A 24,948-nucleotide genomic window follows, 5' to 3' on the forward strand; every position below is an offset into this window, starting at 1 on the left:
TGCAATAATCATTTTCCTTTCGTGTCTTTAAAAGTTTTTTCACTCAATACTGCATCATCATCTAGTGATGGAATAAGACTGGGCATGATCAGTGGAATTTCCTGACCAACTACTGCTAAAGACTTAAGTCTTTTAGAACACACAAAACAAAACTACCACATTTTGGATAGTTATTAAAATGCATAGAAATGTCTCATGTCCTGCCCTTATTAAAATACATACCTGCTGTAAAAATATTTGTTGTAGTTGTACAGCTTCATACATTTTCAGCCATTGTGTGTGGAATTACATTTTTCTAGCCCACTGTAGCAGTTTCCAAGCCAAACTTGCCTGTGCCATGAAAATTTTGTACAAGACCTTACAATCCCCTAATGAGTAGTTTTGTTCATTTTTTCAAAATGAACATTCAGAATGTTCATATAATTATACGATATAAATTAATTCCTCCTATGTTTTCATTACAGCCAGAAGAGCTAAGAGAAATCATAGAGAAGACCAGAGAGATGGAACAAAACAATGGCCACTACTTTGACACAGCAATTGTGAATTCTGATCTTGATAAGGCATATCAGGAGCTACTTCGTTTAATAAACAAACTTGACACAGAACCTCAGTGGGTGCCATCCACCTGGTTACGGTGAAAAAGAACAGTTCTAAGGGACAAGCAGACTTGTATCCAGCAGTCTGTCAAAGGGAGATTGCACATCAGACTTAAATATTAGGTGGCAGTGTGAGCTCTAGACCTCTGTGGGTGCACCCCTTGATAGTTGGTGTATTAGTGAAGAAAATCTAATAGGCAGTTCATGAACAGAATGATATACTGATTAAAGATTGTCTGGGTTTTCTTCTCCTCTTTGGACTAGAAATGGAAGCTCTGAACAAGCCAGTACAATTTTTAATAGTTTAAATAGCCTTTCTAACAGCTGCTTTACCTTTTCTATCTAGAATCACCTTTCTTTAAAAACTAAAGATTTTAAATGTATGTATATATACAGTCCATGTTGTCACATAGTTATAAATATTATTATTTAACACTGTTAACTTAATGACCTTGTGGAACATGACAGTAGTTTGTGAATATACCTTTTACGAAAACATCGGGCAGAGAAATAATCTACATGAGACACTAAGGTTTATGAGAAATTCTCCCCTTTTAAAAATACACAGAATAAGGTGCGCTTTGGTCTGGAGTTGCCTGGTTAGGCTTGAATTTATTTTTTTAATTATTTACATTCCACTTTCTGAGAGCACTGTAATTTGCAAAATGTGTATAATGTAAATATTTCAACCCTTTGTGTCTTTTTAGTCAGACTTTATAAATCAGATTTGACTGCACATTAACCTTAGGTCCAATGAGAGAGGAATATGTACTGATCTTTTAGATGTGATATTTTTATGGAATTGTGTTTTTCTTTAAAGCTTATCGGTTGATTTGGGAGCCATTGCTCCCCACAGATTTGTAGAGATGTTTAGAAGGCAGAGGTTATATTTTTATTAAAAAAAAAAACAAAAACCATTCTTATAAAACATGCGGATTTTAAAAAATATTCTTCCTGATAATGTAAACAGTTCTTATAACATAAAGGATACTGACTGAATGGGCAGTTGTAATGAGTGTCTTTTTATTTTGGCCCTGGTATATATTGTGGCTAATGGTCCTACAGGTAATTAACTGGAATTAAAACTGCTGAATGTAACTACTCTAAGTAAACCAGTCACCTTAAGGAAACAACCTCAGATATGGAAACATATGTATTACACGGTCTATATCCTAGCATGTTCTGCCGTCTAAGTTCAGCATGTCCCTACAGACTAGCCTGAGCTGTGAAAGTTGTGCAGCTGTCAAATCTGCAGCAGGGCTATTCCAAGCATTGAAATGAAATGTTACCTTTAGCTTTTCTTTGTTCTGGGGGTAGCATGAACAATCTTGAATGTGAATGTTGATTCTCCTCTTGTTTAGCCACAGTCTTTCCTTGTTCCCACATTTAAACACTGGAGTTATGTCAATGTGTAGTTGATTCAGTGTAACAGTGAGAAATGAAGAGTGAGTTTGTTTTTCACAGTCTTGTTTTGTGTATATATTTTCTTCGAAGAACAAATCCAGGCAAACCTCTTGCCTTCTGTGTCTATAGCTGAATGAAGAGCTCTAGGCTACACAGAGATTGAGTATAGTGTGAAAAGGTTGTTTTAAGTCACTTTTAGTAAAGTGACGTTCCTGTATTGCAGGGTGAAAGATAGTACAATCTCTGTCTGCAGTAAACCTAGACGAGGCCCAGCAAGTTGGTTGCCTATGGAGAGAAGTTATAAGCTGTTTACTTGGGTTTTAGAACCATGGTACATATTATCTTGGTGAACATGCTATGGCTGAGAGAAGAATCATAAGGTCCATTCACTAACATACCTACAGCGAGGCAGGTGTTGGAAGCCTTAAATAACACTGAAATTAACTGCATATCATGTTTGGGTCAATAGCTAGCATGTTACTAAATTAGCTCCAAGTCAAGTATTCAAAGTAAATGCACCTGCAGTGTGAGGCAGCAAGCCACTAACTGTTTAGTCTGGTGTGAGACACTACAAAATTCAGGTGCTAGGGGGCAACAGCATTATCCATCAATTCTGCCCTTCAAAGTTTACATCTCTTAAGTTGTAGATTCTCAACTGCCTGTAAAAAAAAAGTTGCTAAAGTGAAAAGTTGTTGAAGTGCAATCTTTAGAGAGGCATCTTTAAAGATGTCACAGGTGAATTATCAAAATTTCACTCTATTACTGAACCCTGACAGATTCAATGTTACATTGTTACTAAATAATGCTGTGAATGCTGGTAAATCTCACGCCCTTCTCTCCTATCCTTAAGACTTTGAATGCAGTAGGTTGAGAGATGTTTAGCTGTACCCTGTTTGTTTTTGAAGTATGGGGGGGGGTGTTGATATTTCACAGAGATCCATTTATGGAAGTGAAATGATCACGACTATAGGAGGCAGTGTTGGCTTTGTATCTAATTATGTGAGTGTGCTGGAGCAGTACTGAGGAACAGACCAGGCTCACAGAGCTCAGATGGATATTGGTATCTGGCACCAGTTTTAGAGTTTGAACCCAAATTGCCTGAACCTGGAGTAAGTAGGAAAGCATTTTCTACCATTTTGTCATGAAGGAAGAGTGTCTTTTCAGTCCCTTTGGGGGGTAAAAGACTTGATTGCTGGAAGAAACACTAGGCATGGTCACCTGTTTAATAGCCAGCTGAAAGGGGAAGGTATCTTCATTTTTACCAATCCAGATTTATTGAAAAAAACTTTCATAATCTGAATTAAACAAAAATATTGAAGGATTATGAATAATTGTATAAGATGTGGACTTGACAACTAATAATTTCAATGACCTGTGGTTAGCCCCAATGTATCTGCACTCTGTATTTTGAGACCTCATGAACTGCACACTATGTAAAAAATGTAAAATATTTCTAGACAAAATAAACTACAATTTTTACCTGATCTAGCTGCTGTTGAAGTCTTTTCTGCCATCACTCAAAGTCTGCTTTGGGGTTGGTTGAACCTAAGTGCTTAAGTATTTCAATTGAAGAGTTCCATTCTTCTGTAATTTTTTTAAAAAGCACTAAGTGCCCCTTAAGCTCAAAATAAATACCATAAGTATCTTAACAGTGTGGACACAGCTCAGGGGCATGCATGCAGTTCATAGGGAAGACTACAAATTAGGGCTGAGCTCATAGTCAAGTGGGAATTGAAGTCCAGCACCACCCCCACCACAGCTCTAGCTGTAAGCCTGTACCACACAGAGCAGGAATGTACTCAGTCTTCAAACTCATGCATTCCAAACATAAGACATGCCATAAATAATGTTGCCTCTGTGCATGTATTGTACTGCTGTGTTAACCCCTCAGCAGAAGAATAATAAGAATGGTCTTGTCTATCACCAGGGATTTTAGAGTCCTATATAAAGCTGCTCAGTGGCCTATAGAAAATGGCTTTGCCATTTCAGTCAAGGTTACACTAGAATGTGATCCATAGCACTTATCCCCCTTCATCATCACCTCAGGAGAGACAAAGGGTCCAGTAGACATGGAGACAGCACTGGAAGTGGGCCCCTCTGGTTCAAGATTAAGGTACAGTTGCTACAAAGCAAGGGAAAAGCTTGCACTGTTGTTGAGCCTGCTATGCCACAGTTTCCAGGGTCATGAAAGTAGCAACTTTGTCTCCTACTTAGCAAAACCTTAGGGTGGACACCAGACAGTAACATTTAAAATTATTTTACTAGACATGTGAATTTTCTCCTACTGTTACACAAAATGGAAGATGTCTTCCAGCAACAAAGTTAGTCTGAACAATCTAGCTTTTCTATCATTAATACTTTGCAAGTTAATTGTAGCAACACCTACTTTCACCTGTTAACATGCACATAGGGTTTTTTTCCCTCCCTTAGTGGAAAACACTCCTTATGTTTTAAAGGTAGGAAGGAGAGAAAGGAGGGTATGATTGCTATAAATACATCCTTAATCAACAGCAGTCAAGATTCAGTAGCCATTAAGAAGCAAAACAGGTGGTGGTAGATTGGCAGTAGCAAGAACCTCTCCTTTACACTAGAGACCAGACTCCTGCTAGTCTCTCTTTTCTGCTTCTACACCCCCACGAAAAAAAGCTCCCAGAGTTCTCATCTTGGGAAAAACCACAATCAATGGAGCTCACAGGCTAATACACCAAATGAAGAACCACATAAATATCCAGAAAGCATGTCCAGAATTACATCAGTTAACACGCTGCTGTCTAGGTCTCCCCATCCAACAGAGCTACTCAAAGAGGAGGTCTTCATCCTTCTCTTCTGCTAGGAGATTGGCAGGTTCATGTTCCCCCCCAGCAGCTTTCCGTAACGCCCGCTCTCTCTCATTCTTCTCTTTCAATATTTTTTTCTTCTCCTGAATCTTCTTTAACCTGTAGTGAGAATTGGGGTGTAATTAATGCCTGCATTGATGGTTCCTCTTCCTAAGAAATTAAGATGTGCTCCAACAGTTCGGCTTTTCCATCAGTCCTCTGGGGAGCCCCGGGAAAGACAGCTGATGCAATACATTTGACATGACGGCTTACATGTAGGTACAGCAAAATGCTCTCTGGGCCCCAATATGCTGACCTGTAAAACATACTAAATCTATCTTGTCTGACGATCCCTCAATTCCTACTCCAGCAAGAGAGGCACCTAACCTGTATACACTGGGCATTTTATAGGCCTGTTACTCTGGAGTGAACTAGTTTGACCTGCATGCAGTTTACTCCTTGCTTTCCTATTCTTAGCTTGAACCTGAGATCTGAACTGAGCAACTGGCTTCAGCTATCCTCCAATTTTTTTAGCCACAATTACAACCTTAAAACCTCTTAATGGTTCCCCCCCCCAGCAAGAAAAAGGCCAGTTTCTTTTAACCTTTCCTCAAACTTCAGCTTCTTGGCACCAGGTTGCCTGCCTCTAATGGGCAATAATTTCCTTCCAGTGGCACAAAGCCCAGGACTACACCCACAAAAAGAGTAGGCCATCCCTCTGCCACCAAAAGGGTAGGCTGAGTGGCTGATTAGTGTTTAACTCCCTCTGCTTGATTTGAAATTAGATTAAGACTGAGTGGCCCTCTCTGTGCAATGAGCTGTTCACGCTGGTGGGCTGGCCAATCAATGCCACACCTTGCCTCCTAACTTAATCCTCTCCAGCCTGTAGGGATGGTAGGAGAACCTCTGAAGCCTCCCACAGCGACTGAAGAAAATCTATCCAAGACACCTGGTAGGATTCATGGGAAAATGAATCAGCACAAGGAAAGAATAAAGGTGCAAAGGAACAAAGACAGGTAGAGAGCCTTTTTAGAAGTTCATTAATTGAGAAAGCTTAATGCTAAACAATGTAAGTAAATAGAAAGGGGTACAACAGATGAACGAGCCAGCTTCCTTCAATCTGAATTTCACATAGGACAGAAAGATGTGAATGTTTAGCCCTGCCTCCTTTAAACTGGTACTAACGTCTTTCCCCTAGTCCTATCACATTAAGCTTGACCTTCCCAAGATTCTCTCACCACAGCCCTTGAAAGTTTGCAGATTTATCCATCAAAAACACTCTGGACCGGTATTTTTCTAGTTTGCCTCTTGATCCCTTAAACGAGAGGGTTTTCAAACTTTTGGGTGGTGAATACATCGTAATAGCATGAGAGCGGAGTGCGGATCAACCTCCGCCTCCCCATTCACAATTGCACAGACCATTTCTCCCCCCTATCCCCCATTGTGATCACATCACATCCTTGTGGCACCTACAGCAATTACTCTCAAGGGCAAATGTTCGGAAGTGTTTTCTGAAGTCTTCACTAGACTGTTTTTTTGAAAGAATCACACCCCCACCTGCTCTGTTTCTGTCAGCTAGAAGCAAGGAAAGCCCCATTTTGCTTAAGGTTTAGTTTTAGTGGCTCCATCACTTCTCAAGGCTCTGGAAACAGCATACACAGGAGCAGCCACACCAGCTAGGGAAGGTGGCCCAGAGCAAACTCCCATGGAATCTGAGAGGAGAGGGCAACTAGATCTACAGAATAGGCCCTTACAGCAGGACATTCAGTATGCACTGCAGTGCTCCACCATTCCCTCCCAAGGCCTCGGCACAGGGTGTCAGGACCACACAGCATAACAGCAGAGGTTTACTCCCATCTAGGAGGGAAGTGGCTGTGAACCGGTCCTTAGGCAGCACTGGTGACCTGCACGTGCAATAAGCACTGGGTAGTTTCTAAAAGCAGGATGTCAATAGTCCAGCCTACTGCACAGTTCTCCTTCTCTACCCCATCACTACCATTTCTTTCTCTCTCTCAAAAGAGAATTTGAGAGAAGAAAGAGAGGGGCCAGCACGACCCCCTCCATTCACATCACTTACCTGTAGAACTCCTCTCGCTCTCTCTCATCCAGCTCCGTGATGATATAGGACAGTGTGCGCTCAATCCTGGGAATAATCACTAAGACATAGGAAGAATCACTACCATATTATTCATGCAAACACAGAATGTACAGTGAGGAGAGATCTCATACATTCAAAGTCAGCCCAGTGATCTGCTTGTCTGAGGGAGCGTAAATGCCTCCCTTATTCTGACAGAAAGAACTGCAGTGTTTCATTAAGAGCGAGTAACCAACACCACACTTTTCTTTAACAGGGCTCAGCATTTCATAACCTGCGCCAATAATTCAATGGAGCCAGCTTGCACTGGCTTCCAATGGAGGTTGAATGGGGAGAACTAAGTAGTGAAATCAGTAAGTTTATTTTTCTGTAGACAATCTTTTTTTTCCCCCCATGTCCAACTTAAAACTTTTCATTCCACAGCTTCAGGTCCTTGTCCTACAATAATGAGACTGAATGATTTGCTTTCTTTCTGCATCCATATAATCTTACATGGTGATCTCCTCAGATGAGGCTGAAAAGGGCGAGGCCTGACATGGGAGGCCTGCAAGGCAAACCCTATTCTGTAGGTACGGAACCAATATCCCAGGGAGTGCAGTACTGTGCTGAAATAGGTGCTCTCTTGGATAAGGTGTAACAAGATCTTTGACCACTAACATCCTGAACTCTTGAAGGTCAAGGTCCCAGGCCATTTCCATAATAATTAAAGTCTTAACCACAGTGTATTGGCCAAATTTCTATTTCAGAAACTGCATTCTTCTGCCTCTGTTCTTCTACCACTGGTTCTTTCAGCAGTTTGTTGGGTGTGACTTTTTTACCCACTACTTCCTATCCTGAATGGTTGCACAGCACTGCTGTGCAAAGTTAAACTTTGCAGTGCCATGTTTAAGTTGTGCATGATAAGATCCCTAATTTATAAAATGCTTTGGGCTCCTTTCTGGATAAAGGGTGCTATAAATTTAAGTGTTGTGCAATATCTGTCATACAAATTGTATGCCAACGGAGACCATGATGTCAGACAGCATGTGGTGCAGCAGCATGGTATGTATGGCATGTCAGTATGGCAAATTAAATTCAGTCATAAGGACAAGAGCAGGAGATGACATTTTCAGCACAGCTTTGACATGAGAGCTAGTCAATTCTGAAAGACTACTGCCAACAATAGGATCTGCAAAGGAGAAGGCTCTCTCACAAACAGTGTCAAGCTTGTTTGGAAGACCAGGGTGGAGGTCACTGCTAAATGAGTGAAGTGTGTGAGCAGTGAGGGGAAGACAAGAGAAGACCTGTAAGTTTGATGGAGCAAGTCCATGGAAAGCTGCATTGCTTAACAAGGGGGACAATTTAGACTTGAATCCTGAAGTAAGCAGTGCAAAGGAGTTGAAGATGGAGTTCAATGTCATGCTTCTTTGTATATATGAAAAGGCAAAAGAAATCTGGAGAGCTGGGTCTTGAGGAGGCCCTTGAAATAATCTAAGTGGCAGGCGGTTAAAACTGGATGGCTTAGTAGAGGGACCTGCAGCAGGGTTGTACACAAGCAACACAGCAGAGTGGCAAAAGACAGATTCCACCATCAGGAACAGGAGGGACGAGGAGTTCAGGCCCAGAGATGACACCAAAGGCAAATGAGAGATAGGAGTTAAGCATTGGCATGGAGGATATGAAATTGTGTTTGAAGACATGCTTTCCTAGGAGAAGCACAATCTACCATAAGTGTTTCTAGAGCCCTCATTACCCTGTGTGATGTTGCACTCCATATAATTTTATGAAAATATGCTAATGTGTTGAATATAATATAAGTGGAATATGCTTCATCCAAAAGGTCTTTTGTAAGGTATCATTACAAATCTTATCTACTGAGTGTGGTCATCCTAGTTGTATGAATGTATCATTCTTGTATCTGAAACTAGACGTATGAAATAGAACTCTGAGGTCCTACTGTAATTATGCAAAGTGTGGGCCATTAATGGTGGTTTGGAATCTTGATGGCTCCCACCAACTATGACAATGGCTCTGTTTACTCTTAAGCCTTCCTGTGAGTCAGACCAGGAAGAATGAAGGCTTGGGATCTCACAGGACACGTGACCATGTCACCTGGTACTAGAATCCATCTCAAACCTGGTGCTTTTCCATGTAGAAGGAGGGGTGGGGACCCAGACAGACAAAAGATTCCTGCCTTGTGCCAAAGCTATAAAAGGGGGTGGAACAGAACAAAGGGGGCTGCAGTCCTGAGAAATCTCCTAGCTACCACCTGAGCTGGAACAAGGACTGTACCGGGGAAAGGATTGGACCCAGACTAGAAAGGAGTCTAGTCCCTGAAAGAAGCATATTGGAACATCTCTGAGGGTGAGATTTACCTGTACTTAGTTTCTTAAATGTATTAAGCTTAGACTTGTGTGTTTTGTTTTATTTTATTTGGTAACTTACTTTGTTCTGTCTGTTATTACTCTGAACCACTTAAATCCTTTTTATATTTAATAAAATCACTTTTGCTTATTAATTTACCCAGAGTAAGTAATTAATACCTGGGGGAGCAAACAACTGTGCATATCTCTTTATCAGTGTTATAGAGGGTGGACAATTTGAGTTTACTCTGTATAAGCTTTTTACAGAGTAAAATGGGGTTTGGATCCCATTGGGAGCTGGGTGCTAGAGACAGGAGCACTTCTTAAGCTGTTTTCAGTTAAGTCTGCAGCTAAGTCTGCAGCTTTGGGGCACATGGTTCAGACCCTGAGTCTGTGTTGGAGCAGACTAGCATGTCTGGCTCAACAAGGCAGGGTTCTGCAGCCCCAGTTAAGAAAGTAATTGGTAATGGGAGGGAAAACTTCCATGAGACAATTGTGCTGATTGTGACATATCTGGTGACAATGTGTGTGGGATCTATGACAGTGAGAGTTGCTATAAGTGCCACAACAGTAAAGGGAAAAGCCTCAGATTTTTCAGGAAAGGAATAGTGAAGAGAGACAGGGGAAATGAATTTTGAACAGCTGATGAAAAATTAACTACTTGAGCTATGCAGAGCACAGTATCTCAACAATGAGGACCAGGCAAGGACCCTTCTTGTTTGAAAAGAAGTTGGTAGTAATAGAAAATCACTAATAGGCAGAACAAAGGAAACAGGTGATCCCAGCAGGAGTCTGAATGATATATCAGAGGGGAATGGGGGAGAGAGCCATTTTGCACCAGAGTTACTTAAGGGGCTATAGGGGCACAGGGTAGGCAAGGGGGTGAAAGACCCTGCCTGCTGACAGATACAACACAGATAATCTCCCAAGGGAAGGGTGAGCAAATGAGGACATTAACTTTAAGGAGGTTTTATTGTTTTATGTAATCTGTACTCTCCTGTGCTTTACATGGATTAAATATAAAGAGCATAAAGTTGGCAGACTGAACAAAGTGAGAGAGTGTTGACTGCTTCACAACTATGGTGTACCCTAGAGAGAGTTATATTGTAAACCAGAAGCTTTGCACCTGTTGAGTGGAGTTCTGGGTGGTGGGGGGGAGGGGGTTTGAGTACTGGGGAGTCAGCGCTGTGCCCAGCAGGGCAAGGTGGCCAGAGAGCAGATTCCAACACTCAGAAGGGTGATGCTAAACAGAAGATTGCACCCAGGGACCCCAGGATCCATTCAGGGTCCAGATGCTTGGATTCCACCCACTGAGGTCTCCGTTGGGGCCACAAAAGGGATCTCACTAGGATCTACGACTGACCACCTCCCATCCCCACCCCATTCAAAATCTCTTAACATCCCTATGACAACAAAAGCAATCACTTACATGGGAAAATGACAAAGGTAATATTAGTAGATCTCAGTGCAAGATAATGTCTGAAAACAAAGGGGAGAGTTGGCATCGTGTGGCTAGACAGGTATCCATAGAGCATCAGCAAATGCTCTATGGACCACAGTACAGCTCCCTTTCATCTAGTCCTTGCAAGACTTGCAGCCTGTGTCTAATGCACATTGGCATTTTTATTTACAATATAGTTCCTGGTTTATTCTCCACCTACGTAATATTGTTATAGCAACTCCTGATTAGGACAGAAATCCCCTTAACAGCAAAGCAGACCAATGAAGAGTGACAGTTGCCAGGACTCTATGCTGCTCTTCATCTCCTAAGGAAGCTCAAAAATCAGTTAAGTGTCTTAAAGGGGGAAAGCTCCAACTCACTCACCATGTTCAATAGCATTCACACGCCGGTTTGTTATCTTAATGGCTTCATCCAGTGTAACAAACGAAGTCTATGACAGTGAGATTAAATAATACAAAACCAAATGAGACACAGTATTTTTACCATCCAACAAGCATAGATGGCTTCAGGGAGCCAAGCATGCTTGCTTTAAAGGCTAAATTCCACCCTGCCCTTGTGCAAACAGGTACATTCTCATGGACATCAGGTTTGTATGCTGTGACTAAATACTTGCTGTAACTAACCTACTGTTACATATGCCAGTAACCCAAAGGGGGGGCGTTTACTAGCCAGGCATCTTAAGAGTTCAAAATAACAGTAAGAAAACTGGCCACGAAAGGCCCTGCAGAGCTATACTTGTGAATAGCTAAAGCAGCCATTCAGTCTCTTTCTCACACATTTTCAGGAGGAGAGGCTGCGGAGGACCAAGAGGATCCAGAGGAGCAATTAACATGCAGTGTCTATGCCTGCCAGCAACAGTTGTAGGTGTGGGAGAGGTAGGGTAGAAAAAAGAAAGAAGCTCAAGACTCTGATGAGAGAAGACAAACTGAAAAAGAACTGCAGTATTGTGGGAACACTGCAGCCCTTCGATCTCCACACACAATGCTCAGAGATCAAGGGGTTACTACATCCTTAGCCACCAAGATTGTCCATCGAACAACAGAGAAACCTGAACCCCTTTAGCTCGTCTTCTGCTCCCACCTACCTGGAGCGAGGCCAATTCTACAAGCAGCTCCACTGCTTTGGCATAGTTCCTCTTCAATTTTGCCAGCTGCTCTCCACCTCTAGCTAAGCCAGTCAACTCATAACCTGAAATAACCCATCAAACGGTAGTGGTATTAGCAAGAATGAAGCCTCTCAACAAAATTGCCAGAGCATAAGTACAGAGACGCTTATGGGACTGCTAATGGAATGCTGAATCCTTCACCTCTCAGTGAGCAGTTCTAATATTGAAAACAGTAGTAGTTACTGACCATCACTACTGTTGGATGATTGTTCAGTGGTCTATGAAGTCTGCTAATCCCACTTAGTTGCTTGCAGACAGGTGTCTGCACCTCGGGAGTGACCTCTTATTAGCAATTTCAGCATACAGACCAAAGCTACACTCCCCTCTGGCCCCAAAGGCAACCCCCTGCCGGTCAGCGTTGACAGAGCAACATGGAGAAAGCTTGCATTACCAGTTCCTGTGTTGTCAGGGTTTCAATGATAAAGGGTTTCCAGGACACCCAAGTATTTTTCGCAAGCACTTGAAGACATAAAACATTCATTTTGTACTTACTGTCCCCTCCTTCTTGGTAATGCTCAAACACTGGTAAAGTTACACCTGTTAAAGACACACAAGAGTGTGTGTAAGAATCACTGAATGTTTTATTTGGTACTCAGACTACAGTATTTTTTACAAAGGCAGAACACGCTGTAGCTAATGTTAGTTCAACTTCAATTCTAGTCTCTTCCTTCTCCCATAATTGCTCCCAACATTAAATTCTTTGGGAGCTGAAGGTCTCCATGCTCCCTCAGCTAGAAGTCAATTTTTTTTTTAAGTTTGAACCAACTTGGCTTAGACACTTGCATATTCAAAACCATGATTTTCTTCTTTATCTTCCAGTCAGAAATTGTAAGCAAAGAGAACGCAAATAACCAAAAATAGAAATTGCAAACTTGTTTTTAGATCTCATTGAGACCCAAATATAGCTATGTTTAAAGAAAATCAGTCTAGTAGTTCTAAAGACAAGCATTTAAATTTAAGAATTTGGGGTTGTAATATGCTTTATTTGTCTCACAGTAGCCTCCAGAGGTCCCAGACAATCCATTGTGCTAGGCACCACACAAACATAAAATGATTTCTGACCTAAAGAGCTGACAAGAAGTACAAATTAAACAATGGGTGAACACAACACTGAGATTATGATAAGCAGTGTCCATAGCACATCACTGTAGAATGTGTCTTAAAAACACAAGTCCCAGAAATTGCATTAGAAATTCAGGTACGTAGACTCAGTTTGATAGTATTTGGTTATTTTGTTGATAACAAGTGAGCCATGTTTTAAGGTATGCGCTGAGCATTCAACTTTATAATGTTTCCTGACTCTGAGTGGCAATTTTTCAGTTAATGTATTGTGTTAGCACTTTGCATGGAATTTTCTGGCATAATCAGGTATCTTTAGAGTCCAGGACATACACACACCCCACCCCAATAGTTATGCATTGTCTGATTGTCAAAAGTTGACCAGACAGCAATTTATGTACTCTCACTTCATTTAGGCAAGATGAGGGACTGGATTTATAGATCCTTCTTCCCTTTCTGAAGGCAGAATCCTGCAGTTGGGGTGCAGCTGGTTGCTGTGAAGTGGTGCACATGCACACACAGCATAACTGAAGATGTTCCGAGACATATGGAAGCAATGATGCTTAAAGAGATTTAGGAGGGATAAAATACAAGTTTGTGAATAGGAAAGTGGTGTTTACTCCTTCGCCTAACACAAGAACCGGGGTCCCCCAATGAAATTAATAGGGAGCAGGTTTAAATAACAAAAGTATTTCTTCACATAGTGCACAGTTAACCCATGGAACTCATTGCATGGGATGTTGTGAAGGCCAAAACTAATATTCTGGTTCAAAAAGAATTAGATAAGTTCATGGAAGATGGCTAATAGGTCTACCAATGGCTAAGATAGTAAGGGACATAACCCCATCCTCTGGGCGTCCCTCAACCTCCAAATGCCAGAAGTTGGGATTGGATGACAGGGAACGGATCACTTGAAATTACCCTGTTTTGTTCATTCCCCATCTGTACTGGCCCCTGTCAAAACCCAGGATATTGGGCGACATCTGACCCAGTATGGCCATTCTTATGTTCGTAATGGAATACAGCAGCAAAAACAGCCAATGACATTTTAAGGGTTGTGTACAGAAGCACGTTACAAAACAAGCTGGTGATAAGTCCTTCATACAGCTGATGAGATACTAAAAATATGTTCATAAGTTAAAGGAAGCATAGAGAAGAGGAACAAAAATTAAGTGGTTTGAGAAAATGATCTGAGGAAACGTCAAAAGATCCTATGTAATATGTGTAGCTGGGTTAAGTGATGTCTGAGGGGAATATATTTGCACAAGTATTTGAAAGGAACTGTTCAGTGTTATCTAGGTTGTATAACTAGGAATAACGGGATGAAATCAAACAAAAGTTAGAGCTGCATATACTAAAAAACTTCCACACAGGAGATATCTACTAGAACATGGTGTAGCTGGCCTGAGGGAAGCAGTGGAAGCCCCACTGCTCGGGACATTAAAACTGGACTCGACAAAGCTCTGAAGAATAGGCTGCAGTGGAAAACCATACCTGGCACCTGCAAAAGTGGACTAAATGACTTAATCCGAGGCCATCCTCCCGTTTCCCTGACTGCAAAATTTCTTATTGTAACAATTATGGAGACCAAATGAATCTGTAGTCCACAAAGTTCTTATTTTCATATGCAAGTGTCCCTAGTAATAAAAGGAGGAGGGGAGAAGAGAAATACAGAAGAGGAGACATACATTCTGTTTACAAACCAGCTGTGTATTTTCCAGGAAACATAAATGGGCCTGTGACATACTTGTACTTCGCAAAGGTGGGGAGATAGTCACCTGCTACGTTGTCTTTCTTAGCTCTGATCTTGACTTGAGCTTTGTTCACATTCTGGATCACAGTGGTACTGAAGAGAAGAAAATGCACCTTAAATGGGTAAAATCAAGTCATGAATTCATCAGTTGTGTGCAATGGTTAACCAGCAGTCAAACTGCTTCGAGGATTCATGGAACAAGTCTCCAGCTCTGGCACTGAGTTTTCTGAAGATTAGCTCACCCACACTAGCAGTTCAATGAAGAAAGCTTTTACATAGAAATCAAAAGCTAACACAAAAGAGCTATGAAACTAAGTGAGGAGACTGCATCTGTTAGTAAATCTAAAGAAACTGAGTATCTAGAACGCACATTGCACACCTGGCCCATCAAGGCTCTTTCCAACCTCAAATCTATGCCTGAAAAGGAGTTATTTATCTGGCAGAAAACCACACAAAAATATTCTAGTAATATTATGGCTCTAATTTACACAAGAACCCAAAAAACCTGAAATCTGGGCCAAGGTTCCAGCATTAAGTTGGATTTTGTGTGACTGTGCATAGAATCATAGGACTGGACGGGACTTTGAGAGGTCATGTAGTCCAGTCCTCTGCACTCATGGCAGGATAAGTATTATCTAGACCATTCCTGAGAGGCGTTTGTCTAACCTGATCTTAAAAATCTCCAATGATAGATTCCACAACCTCCCTAGACAATTAATTCCAGTGCTTAACCACCCTGACAGTTGGAGGGTGAGGGGATGGAGTGAATGGGACAGATCCTGGATTGCCCTTAAATTCAAAAAGTGATTTTGGGCATAAAAAGGTTGGAGACCACTGCCCTAGACAGTCATCAGCATAGTAGTTCTCCCTGGGAGTTACTGAGAAAAGGTGATGAAACCATGGAAGAGGAGAATCTGCCTCTACAACTCAGCAATACAGAGTAAAAGGGAAAACTAGACCAGCTTTCTGTTACACTTTCCCATTTCCCTACACTTTAAAGTCCAAGCTGCAGAAGCAACCACTGGCTCACCTGAGGGGTTTACATTTACACTTAGTTGAAAGCTGCTTCTACCAGCTGATGTGCTTGTTTGACTTCCAAAGTGATGAATATTTCCTCAACACAAACTGTTTCTCTCCTTTACCCACCTTCTTCTCCCACCCTTGACTGATGGTACCCAATTTATCATGAGGCTGCCTTTCCCTTTCCCAGCATCTACTACAGAACTTTCCTTTCTTCCATTTTTCTCCTAAGAGTGGAACCAACAGCCTGCTGGTTGTCCTCTCTTCCTGGGAAAGGAAAGCTGGGGATTCTCCAGATAGCAGTACAGTACAAATCAGTGATACTCACCTGAAGTCTCCAGCCGTGAATTTTGCCTCAGCAAGTGAGAATGCAGCTTCTCTCATCACCTCACCCATTAACATCTTAGTCTATAAAGAGAACAGAGATGCAATTTTAAAACTTAACAAAAATAACTCAACCTAGAGCTGAAAAGCAGTCACCTCAGGATGTGACATTAATCGTTGACAGCTGTTTGCTGTACCTAGTCAAAGACCAAAGAATTCTGTGTCCTGAGGTTTCCCAACAGTGGGTCACACCCACCAAGGAGGCAGCACAAAAAACTAAAATGTAAAGGTGACTTTTTATATCTTTAGGATGGATACACAATGTAAGACTGCTTATGGCATGCCCCTGATAGGCCACCATATTATTGTGAACTGAGAATCCCAGGATTTAACATGGTAGTAAAAACGGGCACAGCACAAGAGGGCTCCAACAGCTTCTTACAGTGATTTAGCTGAACTACTGGGAAATCTGTTTTTTCCAAGTCTTCTCAGCACAGATAAGATTTAAGCATTTCTAGCCCATACAGTTAAAAAAAAAATATTGAAGCCAAAAATTTGAGTATAAGCCAGTGCACTGCTGCCTTACTGAGTCTGCAGGAAAACAGATACAACACTTCTGAGGCCTTATCTACACCATGCAATGGAAACATTGCTAACCATGGATGTCAGCAGCAATTGTAACTAATGCAATGCTAAACACAGTTCAGTTATAAGAGTAGACAAACCTAATTCATGTTCAGCATCATTTCACCTGACCATGGTTAAATCTTGGGTTTGCTGCTACTGCTGCCTAGTGCACACAAACCCATATTAACACCGTACCTTTACAGAAAAAGGGATAAGATCAAGCTGGATAGAGTTTGCTGCTTCTAATCATGCAGCTGACACTGATGGTCCACAGCATCCTCCCCAAGCCAGAGAGTGAAGGAAGCAGGTTAACCACCACCAGGACTGGCCAGTTTTCTAAAATTCAGGAAAGCCTGTAGGCAGCTCTGGGTACAGAAGGAAGCAGGATTTATGGCTGATTGGAGAAGGAAGAAGAGGGGTTTAAATTCCTAAACAGAGTCTTAGGCCTCTTGCGCAGCTTCTTCAGATAGAAAAACTAAAATCACTTCAGTGTTATTTACCAGAACTGCAGCTTACCTGCAAAATTGCACCAAATTCTAACCTATGTGAAAGTGATATCAATGGAAGCACTATGGAAATGCATGGTTTACAGAACACAGATAATTTCCTAACAGAGCAAGGCAGACATGGTAGAAACTGAATTCACCTACCTCAATGATTTTCTTTAGTATCTGTCGGAATCGAAGAGTCAGAGCATCAGATTTCTTCTTTAAGAGGTTGCGACCTGTCTGGGCCCCTTTCAAACGAGCCTTCATGATGGTCTGAGCCCTATTAAGCAGGGAAAGAGATATAGATGTTTTTTTTTCTATCACTCAGAAGGATCAGGAGAAAGCAAAATAATTCCTGACATGGAAAATGACAGACATTAGGAAGCATCTGAAGACATGTTAGTCGTCTTGGTCTCCTTGACCACGAGCAACCACTTGATGTGGCTCATTTGTAAAAATGGGAATTCTACTTACCCATCTCAAAAGGTGGGTTAGTGTTTGTAAAGCTGAAGATCTCAACAGGCTGACAAGTGCTACATACGGGCACTGTATTTCAAATCATTGCTCAGCCATTCCATTATAGAAAGCCACACAATACACAATCAAAATTCTTTGGAATGCAACTTCTCTAGAGCCATTCAATAGGAACCAAAACTAGCCCATTGTCATCCTGAGGATATTTGTTCTACTTTCTAATATTCTTATTTTTGACACTTCTCAAATACCATAAAGGCAACCAATTCTTCATGAGACTTTAGTCTGTCTATTGAAACCAACAAGAGTTGGCTTTTCTAAAGAGTCAAGTCTTTTTTTTTTTTAAAGACCGCAACAGGCAAGACAAAACAGCAGCCAGACTTTCAGCAGCAGCTCACACTCTCCTTTGGAAAAGAGCAAACACTGTCCAGAAACTGGAGTTATTCCCTACCCTCAGAAATCCTGTGGGAGATTTCCAAGTCAGTGGAGACAGGTGGAAGTGATCCTAATTTGCAAGTACTACCCTCTGAATGGTCCGGACTGAGTATTAAACTCAGTCCTGAGGAAGATTTGAGAACTGAAACCAAGGTCACAGGTTCCATTTCCATCACTGCCATAAGCTGTGTCTTCACTGGAGAGTTTGCACCTCTTGAGTTAGCCTTGCTGAAGCAAGAGGGGCCACACTGTGAAAAGCCTGAGTTACTCAGAACGGTTGCGTTAGCAGCTAATGAGTTCTGCTAACTTGGCTATAGCATAGCCCAGCATTTCTCAAATGCGGCCACCAGGGGCTTTTGTGGGAGGGAGGAAACAAAGCAGCAGCCGCTCCCCTTCCCCATTGTTCCTGGATGCACCACCTTGATGTTGGCTGTTGGGGCTGCAAGCAGGGGCTGGGGACAGCTGGACACAACACTGGAGGAGCAAGCAAATGGTGAGTTCCCTACCTTCCCAGAGGCGGTGGGGCTCAGGATTTGGTCTTCAACCCTGGGGTGGCAGGGCATCAGGCTCTGGCTGCAGGCTCCGGTTGCAGGGCAGTGGGCCCCAGGCCATGCAGCTTCGGGCTCTGTCCCCAGCTACAGAGCTTCTCCCCCTGCCCCAATTCCATCACCCCTGGCCCCTGCTGCCTACCCCGACCCCCCATCCAGGGTTTAATTTGTCCCCAGGCTTGCTGGGGCTGGGTAAGTCTGCTGTGAACAGTGATACCTGCAGGTTTGTTTACTGCTAACTAGTAAGTTTGCTGTGAACAGTGATATTAACAACCCTGCAAGTATCACTGTTCACAGCAGACTTACTAGCTAGCAATAAATAAATTACAATGATTCGGACCTGTATATGTGCATATTTATTTGTTTTTCCTAAAGCCAATTAAGCATTTTAGAAAAAAGCAAGAGTGGCCACCAGCAAGAGTTGGTGGCCACACTCTGAGGCCACCAAAAATTTGTCCTGAGAACCTCTGATCTAGTCTAGATACAGAGAGAGAGTGCATAGCATACATGCTAGAGTTAACACTTGCGTTACAACTTGAGTTAAGTTTGCAGTGAAGGCAAGCCCAGAGACTTCCTGTGTGACCTTGGAAAAACACTTAGGCCATGTCTACACTAGAGACCTTACAGTTGCACTGCTGTAAGATCGCTTGTGTAGCGGCTCTGTGCTGACGGGAGAGAACTCACCCGTCGACATAATTAAACCAACCCCAACAAGCGGCAGTAGCTATGTTGGTGGGAGTAGTTCTCCCGCCAACATAGTGCTGTGTCCACTACCCCTTATGCCAGCAAAACTTATGTTGCTCAGAGGGTGTTTTTTCACACCCCCGAGCGACACAAGTTTTGCCGACCATAGTGGTAGTGTAGACATGGCCTTAATTTCCATTTACCTCAGTTCTACATCTATAAAACAACAAACAACACTTTTCTACCTCACAGGCATGTTGAGGCAATACATTCTTTCATGTGTCTGAAACACTGAGATACCACAGCAACACAGGCCATATAAATTCCTAAACAGCCAAGAACTCAATTCGCACTGAAACTTCTGAATGTTCACAGTAGATTGTCTTTCAGGGAATAAAAATGAAGCCTCCTTTTTAGAAGAAATCAATGCCTGGAATTTCAAACAGGTTCAGCGATTTCACAGCCATGCACCAGCTGGCTTTTTCCAAGATCTAACTATCAAAGGCTGGCTCATTTTCTAGTCCAAGCAAGATTTAACAGACTCCATGTGTGCATTAAACACAGTCCTATTTACCATCAAGCCAGAACAGCTAGAACAAAAAGACTTCACCAAGCAGCTTTGAAGTAGAAAAGATTTATGCCAATAAGAAACTTTACTAACAACAAGATGGAGTAAGAAATTCTGTTCAATTGAGGGGAAAGACAGACAGATTATTAACAGAACTTGCTATGAGTTTACTTCTCTGCTGAGACCCTAAGTCAAGTCACCTCTCATCATTTTTAGAGAAAGAGTGCTCTCAAACTTAGGCATAATTCTCTGGATGAAATATTCTAGACAACTGTGAAGACTACAAAAATGAACAGTGAAAAAAAAAAATACACCTACATAATAGGCTCCCTGCAAAAGTCATGGAAGATCCATCACTTGGAACATTTAAAATTTAACTGAACAAGAGCAGTAGTGAACAAAGTGAAGATGAACAAAGTGAAGAGGACAATTCAGTAGCAGTAACCAGACAAGGCAGATAAAGATAATCTATTAGGTTGTGTCCAGCATCTATGATTCTGCATTTCTATGAATGAAGCTTGAACGAATGAAGCTATGAATTCAAGCTCTGCTTTGTAAGTGTAATAATCTTTCTACATGGGATGCATTTTTTAATCTTAAGAAGAGAAGAAGATCTGGAATACAACAGCTATTATTCAAAATTTTAATAAGTCAGTTATGCCTCGGTTGCTGTACATTAACATTGCACACTAATTTGATTAAGGATCTCAAAAGTGCTTTTTAAAAGACAATTCTACTGTGGGGAAGATAAATGTTATCCCTGTTTTACATAAGGGTAAACTGAATCAGAGGAGTTAAGTTCACGCAGCAGAGTCAAGAACGGAATCCAGAACTCTAGACTCTCAAATGCCTTCCCATAGCAATTAACCCTTCTTCCCAAAGCGATTTGTACTCAGAACACTACATGGAAAGATCTTGCGTTCTGCTCTCTGGCCCCTAGGAATTAGTCATGTTTTACTATGACTAATGGAATTTCAAAAGAAAAAACAAATTTTATCAAAATATCCTTCGTTCAGAATTGGTCGTATTCTTCTGGAAATATGTTGAAGATACACACCAATTCTAAACTTGGGGAGTCCCTGAATCCACATTTGCAGAATGTTTAGTGATCTGTGCTTCAGAAGCGACAAGCGATCGAAAATGGAGTTATCTAGTCAAACAGTCAATGAACCTTTCAGGACCACATATACCACACAGCTATTCTCAACAAGGAGCTGTAGGCAGAGACTGCAAACTGACCACTTAGATCAAGTGGAGGTATAATGTGCCGGGACCCACCTACGTATTAAAGCTGACAGCAGCAGCCGTCAGCACAATTTTATACAAGACTAAGAATGACCCTCTCCTGCTCATGGTCAAGTTTGGTTGCTCCTACCCTGGGAAATCTGAACAGTTTTTGAGTAGAAACATTACAAGACTGCAGTTTCATAACTCAAACTTTCAAGTGTCTTGTGTTCTGCTGTAATGATGGCCATATTCCATGCTTTGTCAAAGACATCTGACTACATGACAAATCAGCACCTGGAAAATTACCGAGAATCGGGATTATACTCCATTTAGTTGACTTCCTTTGTCAACACAATTAGCTGTGAACCCTACATATTCCACTTGAAGTAGTTACAATATCTGGGAAGTTAATAATTTCTATCTGAAATTAAAGGAAAAGTGCATTTCAGTGAATGTCCCCATTCTCAGCTATATATCAAAGACTGTAAATGTCAAGTTCTGCCTTCATACATGGTTTTCCTTGACACCAAGCATAGAGTTTGCCTCCCAACACAGGTCTCATGTTCCAGCTTCCATACAGCTATTCTCTTTCAAGTAAAAGCAAAAACCAATACATTCTTCTCCTGTCCCACGTCCCATTCTTTATCAGTTTTATGTATAAAAGCTTAAGCCGGCTCTACACTAGTCTCTGATAAGCTGTGATTTGTGACACACAGCTGTGCAGGCAAGAGTCCTTAGTGTAAATACAGTTATACTGGAAAAACTATACTTTTGTCCGGAATAGCTTATTTTGCCTATGCCAGGCAAAGCACTCCTAGCATAGACCTGGCCTCAATCTCCAGTTGTATGGTCACTGAATTTCTGAGGTGTCTTGATTGCCTCATTACCAGACTCAATCCTGAGATGGTTTCTCCAGGAAGAACTGATCTAGTTTCACAGCTCAGTCTTCATGCTCATTCTCCCCCAAGGCCACAAATACAAATAGAGCATGGGCAAAATCAGGAAGCTTAAAATGTGACCTCTGTTTATGAAGTCTGTATTTTTTGTTGTGTGTTTAACAGAAAAATGTGTGCAGAGCAACCCAGTATATTATGTTTTTCTTTAAATTTAAAGATTTTTTGATATTTTAAAAGGGATTGCCATAAAAAAAGGGAATACAATGGAAAATATCTTAATGTGGCCCAAGCTTTACACACCCAGAAAACTGCTGGTTCTGAGGATCCCCTTTATTTATGTTCGTTGCATTCAGTGGAATTTGTACTGCTCAATAAAAACACTACAAAAAAGTAAGCTACTTGGATCTCTGGTTATAAGGCGACAAAGGGAAGTTAAGTGAATTATGACATTGCAAACTGCCCCTGCAAGAGCAAGGGAACTACAGTCATCTGCACTGGCCATATGATCATCTCCTGAAACAGTTTTCATAAAGAGAATATAAGATTCTCCATCACTGGCAATTTTTAAATCATAAGAATCACCATACTGGGTCAGACCCATGGTCCATCTAGTCCAGTATCCTGGATGCTGATAGTGACTAGCGCCAGATGCTTCAGAAAGAATGAACAGAACTGGGCAATCATCAAGTGATCCATCCTGCATCCAGTCCTAGCTTCTGGCACCCAGAGGCTCAAGGACAACCCATGCATTGGGGTTGCACCCTGGACCATTTTTAACCCAGTTATAATATTGGCCTTAATGACGGAGTTTTGTAGGAGACTAATGTAGCAGTACAAGACAGAGTCCAATTCGCTTGTAAGTTCCTCAGAGATACTCAGTTGAATGGATTCATTAAAAACATTGCAAATGCATTGAAGATATCTGGAGGGAGTGCTACTGACATGGAGCAGACTTAATAGAACTGCTAAGAATGAGAGGTTTCAGTATTGGACTGAGAACTACAGGAACATGTTAGATGCTTGGAGGTTCTGGCACAAATTAGCTGAATTTGACATCCACAGGAGTAGGCAGGATCTCAGTTAAAAACCCTTAGCACAGGTATTTGTGAGTTGCAATGTCTGCAGGAAATCAATCCCTTACAGTTGTTCAGACATACCTCAGCAAGGCTGAGGTTTTACTCAATGTGGGGTAAGTAGCTCACCAACCAAGTCAAATGTTACAAGATGTCATGGTTGTCAAACCCCTTCCTCGCTATACGCTTTTCCTAATATATACAGCGACCCCAGCTTCCAGCTGCCCTGTATGACCCAAGTCAGATGTAATCAAGACTAGATGTTTTTCTAAGAGACAAAAAGAAAAGGAGTACTTGTGGCACCTTAGAGACTAACCAATTTATTTGAGCATGAGCTTTCATGAGCTACAGCTCACTTCATCGGATGCATACTGTGGAAACTGCAGAAGACATTATATACAGAGAGACCATGAAACAATACCTCCTCCCACCCCACTCTCCTGCTGGTAATAGCTTATCTAAAGTGATCATCAAGTTGAGCCACTTCCAGCACAAATCCAGGCTCTCACCCTCTGCCCCCCCCCCCCCCAACTCACTCTCCTGCTGGTAATAGCCCATCCAAAGTGACTACTCTTTGGATGGGCTATTACCAGCAGGAGAGTGAGTTTGGGGGGGGAGAGGGTGAGAAAACCTGGATTTGTGCTGGAAATGGCTCAACTTGATGATCACTTTAGATAAGCTATTACCAGCAGGAGAGTGGGGTGGGAGGAGGTATTGTTTCATGGTCTCTCTGTATATAATGTCTTCTGCAGTTTCCACAGTATGCATCCGATGAGGTGAGCTCATGAAAGCTCGTGCTCAAATAAATTGGTTAGTCTCTAAGGTGCCACAAGTACTCCTTTTCTTTTTGCGAATACAGACTAACACGGCTGTTATTCTAAAAGACACGCTCTAGTTCAAACAGGAATTGACACAGGGAAGTCCTGGGCCCGGGTTACACAGAAGGTCAGGGCAGATGATCACAACGGTCTCTTCCGACCTTGGAACAGGACAGTGACAAAGCTGGGACGAGTCACACGCAGCGCGTTGCAGCCCCTGCACCTAAACAGCAAAACCCGAAATTTGTAGAACCCCCAACCCTGGTTTCAGAGCCTGGGCCGTTCCCCGGGGGAGCGTGATGGGCGGGCTGGGGTAGGGGTCCGGGAACAGCGACTCGCCGGGGCCGACGTGGCTCCCACACCCCGGCATCCCATCGGCAAAGCAGCGACGGGCAGGGCCACTGGGCGAAGCGGGCGGGCTCCCCCCGGCTCCCGTCTGCTGCGCGGCTCCGAGCAGGGAGGTCCTGCTGCTCCCTGACTGGCCCCTAGATACCACCGTGACGCCGCCCGCCCGCTCCCCGGTCACTGCGCTAGCCCCGGAGCCGCCTCTGCCCGGGCCGCCGCGCCAGAGCCCCCGGGGCCCAGGAGGGGAGCCCGGCTCCGGCCAGGGAGGGGCCCCGGCAGATGCCGGCGCCCGGGCGAGTCACTCACATCCGCGAGGGGAAAATCTCGATCCGGTCCTTGCCGGACATCCTGACCGCGGCGAAGGGCGCTCGCGACCCGCTGCTGCCTCCACTGCCACCCGGCTCAGTCACGTGTGACAGCACGACCGGTAATCAAGGGAGGACCGACTCCGCTTCCTTCCCCTTCCGCTTCCCGCCGCTGGCTCCACCCCCAGCGCAGAGACGCCGGGCGCAAAGAACATGGCGGAACTAAGACCCGGATGTTGGGCCTTTCCGTCTCCGTTGCATATGTCGCGCATTGACGCAGTACGGGCAAAACAACGCGCGGCTGTCGGGCAGTGGTAGTCACGTGACCATCACTCGCTGCAGCGCCACCGTGTGACAGAAAGGAAAATGCATGACTTGTTCCTAGGCCGGTTTGTACCGCCAGGAGGTCCTCGACTCTATG

General features: G+C 42.7%; 2 protein-coding genes across 6 annotated transcripts in view; one reads left to right on the forward strand and one right to left on the reverse strand.

Annotated features, from left to right (window-relative positions):
* Window positions 1–3,487, forward strand: part of PALS1 (protein associated with LIN7 1, MAGUK p55 family member) — a 140,698-nt gene extending 137,211 nt beyond the window's left edge. For all 5 annotated transcript variants that reach the window (XM_048855335.2, XM_075129632.1, XM_048855331.2 and 2 more), the window contains one exon: window positions 465–3,487. In XM_048855335.2, the coding sequence (XP_048711292.1) occupies window positions 465–641 (177 nt within the window). In that variant the 3' untranslated portion in view covers window positions 642–3,487. The remainder of the gene's footprint in view (window positions 1–464) is intronic.
* A 757-nt stretch (window positions 3,488–4,244) lies between these two features.
* Window positions 4,245–24,691, reverse strand: ATP6V1D (ATPase H+ transporting V1 subunit D). The gene is made up of 9 exons (XM_048855338.2): window positions 24,529–24,691; window positions 17,317–17,434; window positions 16,044–16,123; window positions 14,721–14,788; window positions 12,376–12,420; window positions 11,803–11,906; window positions 11,082–11,148; window positions 6,897–6,975; window positions 4,245–4,939 (listed from the first exon to the last, which is right to left on the reverse strand). Exons 1-9 carry the CDS (start codon window positions 24,567–24,569, stop codon window positions 4,798–4,800), a joined length of 744 nt encoding a protein of 247 aa, XP_048711295.1. The 5' UTR covers window positions 24,570–24,691; the 3' UTR covers window positions 4,245–4,797.
* Between the last annotated feature and the right edge of the window lie 257 nt (window positions 24,692–24,948).

Source organism: Caretta caretta, chromosome 6, assembly GCF_965140235.1.
Source record: "Caretta caretta isolate rCarCar2 chromosome 6, rCarCar1.hap1, whole genome shotgun sequence".
Lineage (NCBI taxonomy): Eukaryota > Metazoa > Chordata > Testudines > Cheloniidae > Caretta > Caretta caretta.

Excerpts from the sequence above, each read along its gene's own strand:
- ATP6V1D (XM_048855338.2), bottom strand. The coding sequence starts at position 24,569 with ATGTCCGGCAAGGACCGGATCGAGATTTTCCCCTCGCGGAT. Across the intron at positions 14,789-16,043 it reads TTCACGGCTGGAGACTTCAG|TACCACTGTGATCCAGAATG; the intron begins GTGAGTATCACT and ends TCTTCTCTTCAG. Across the intron at positions 6,976-11,081 it reads TGTGAATGCTATTGAACATG|TGATTATTCCCAGGATTGAG; the intron begins GTGAGTGAGTTG and ends CCTATGTCTTAG.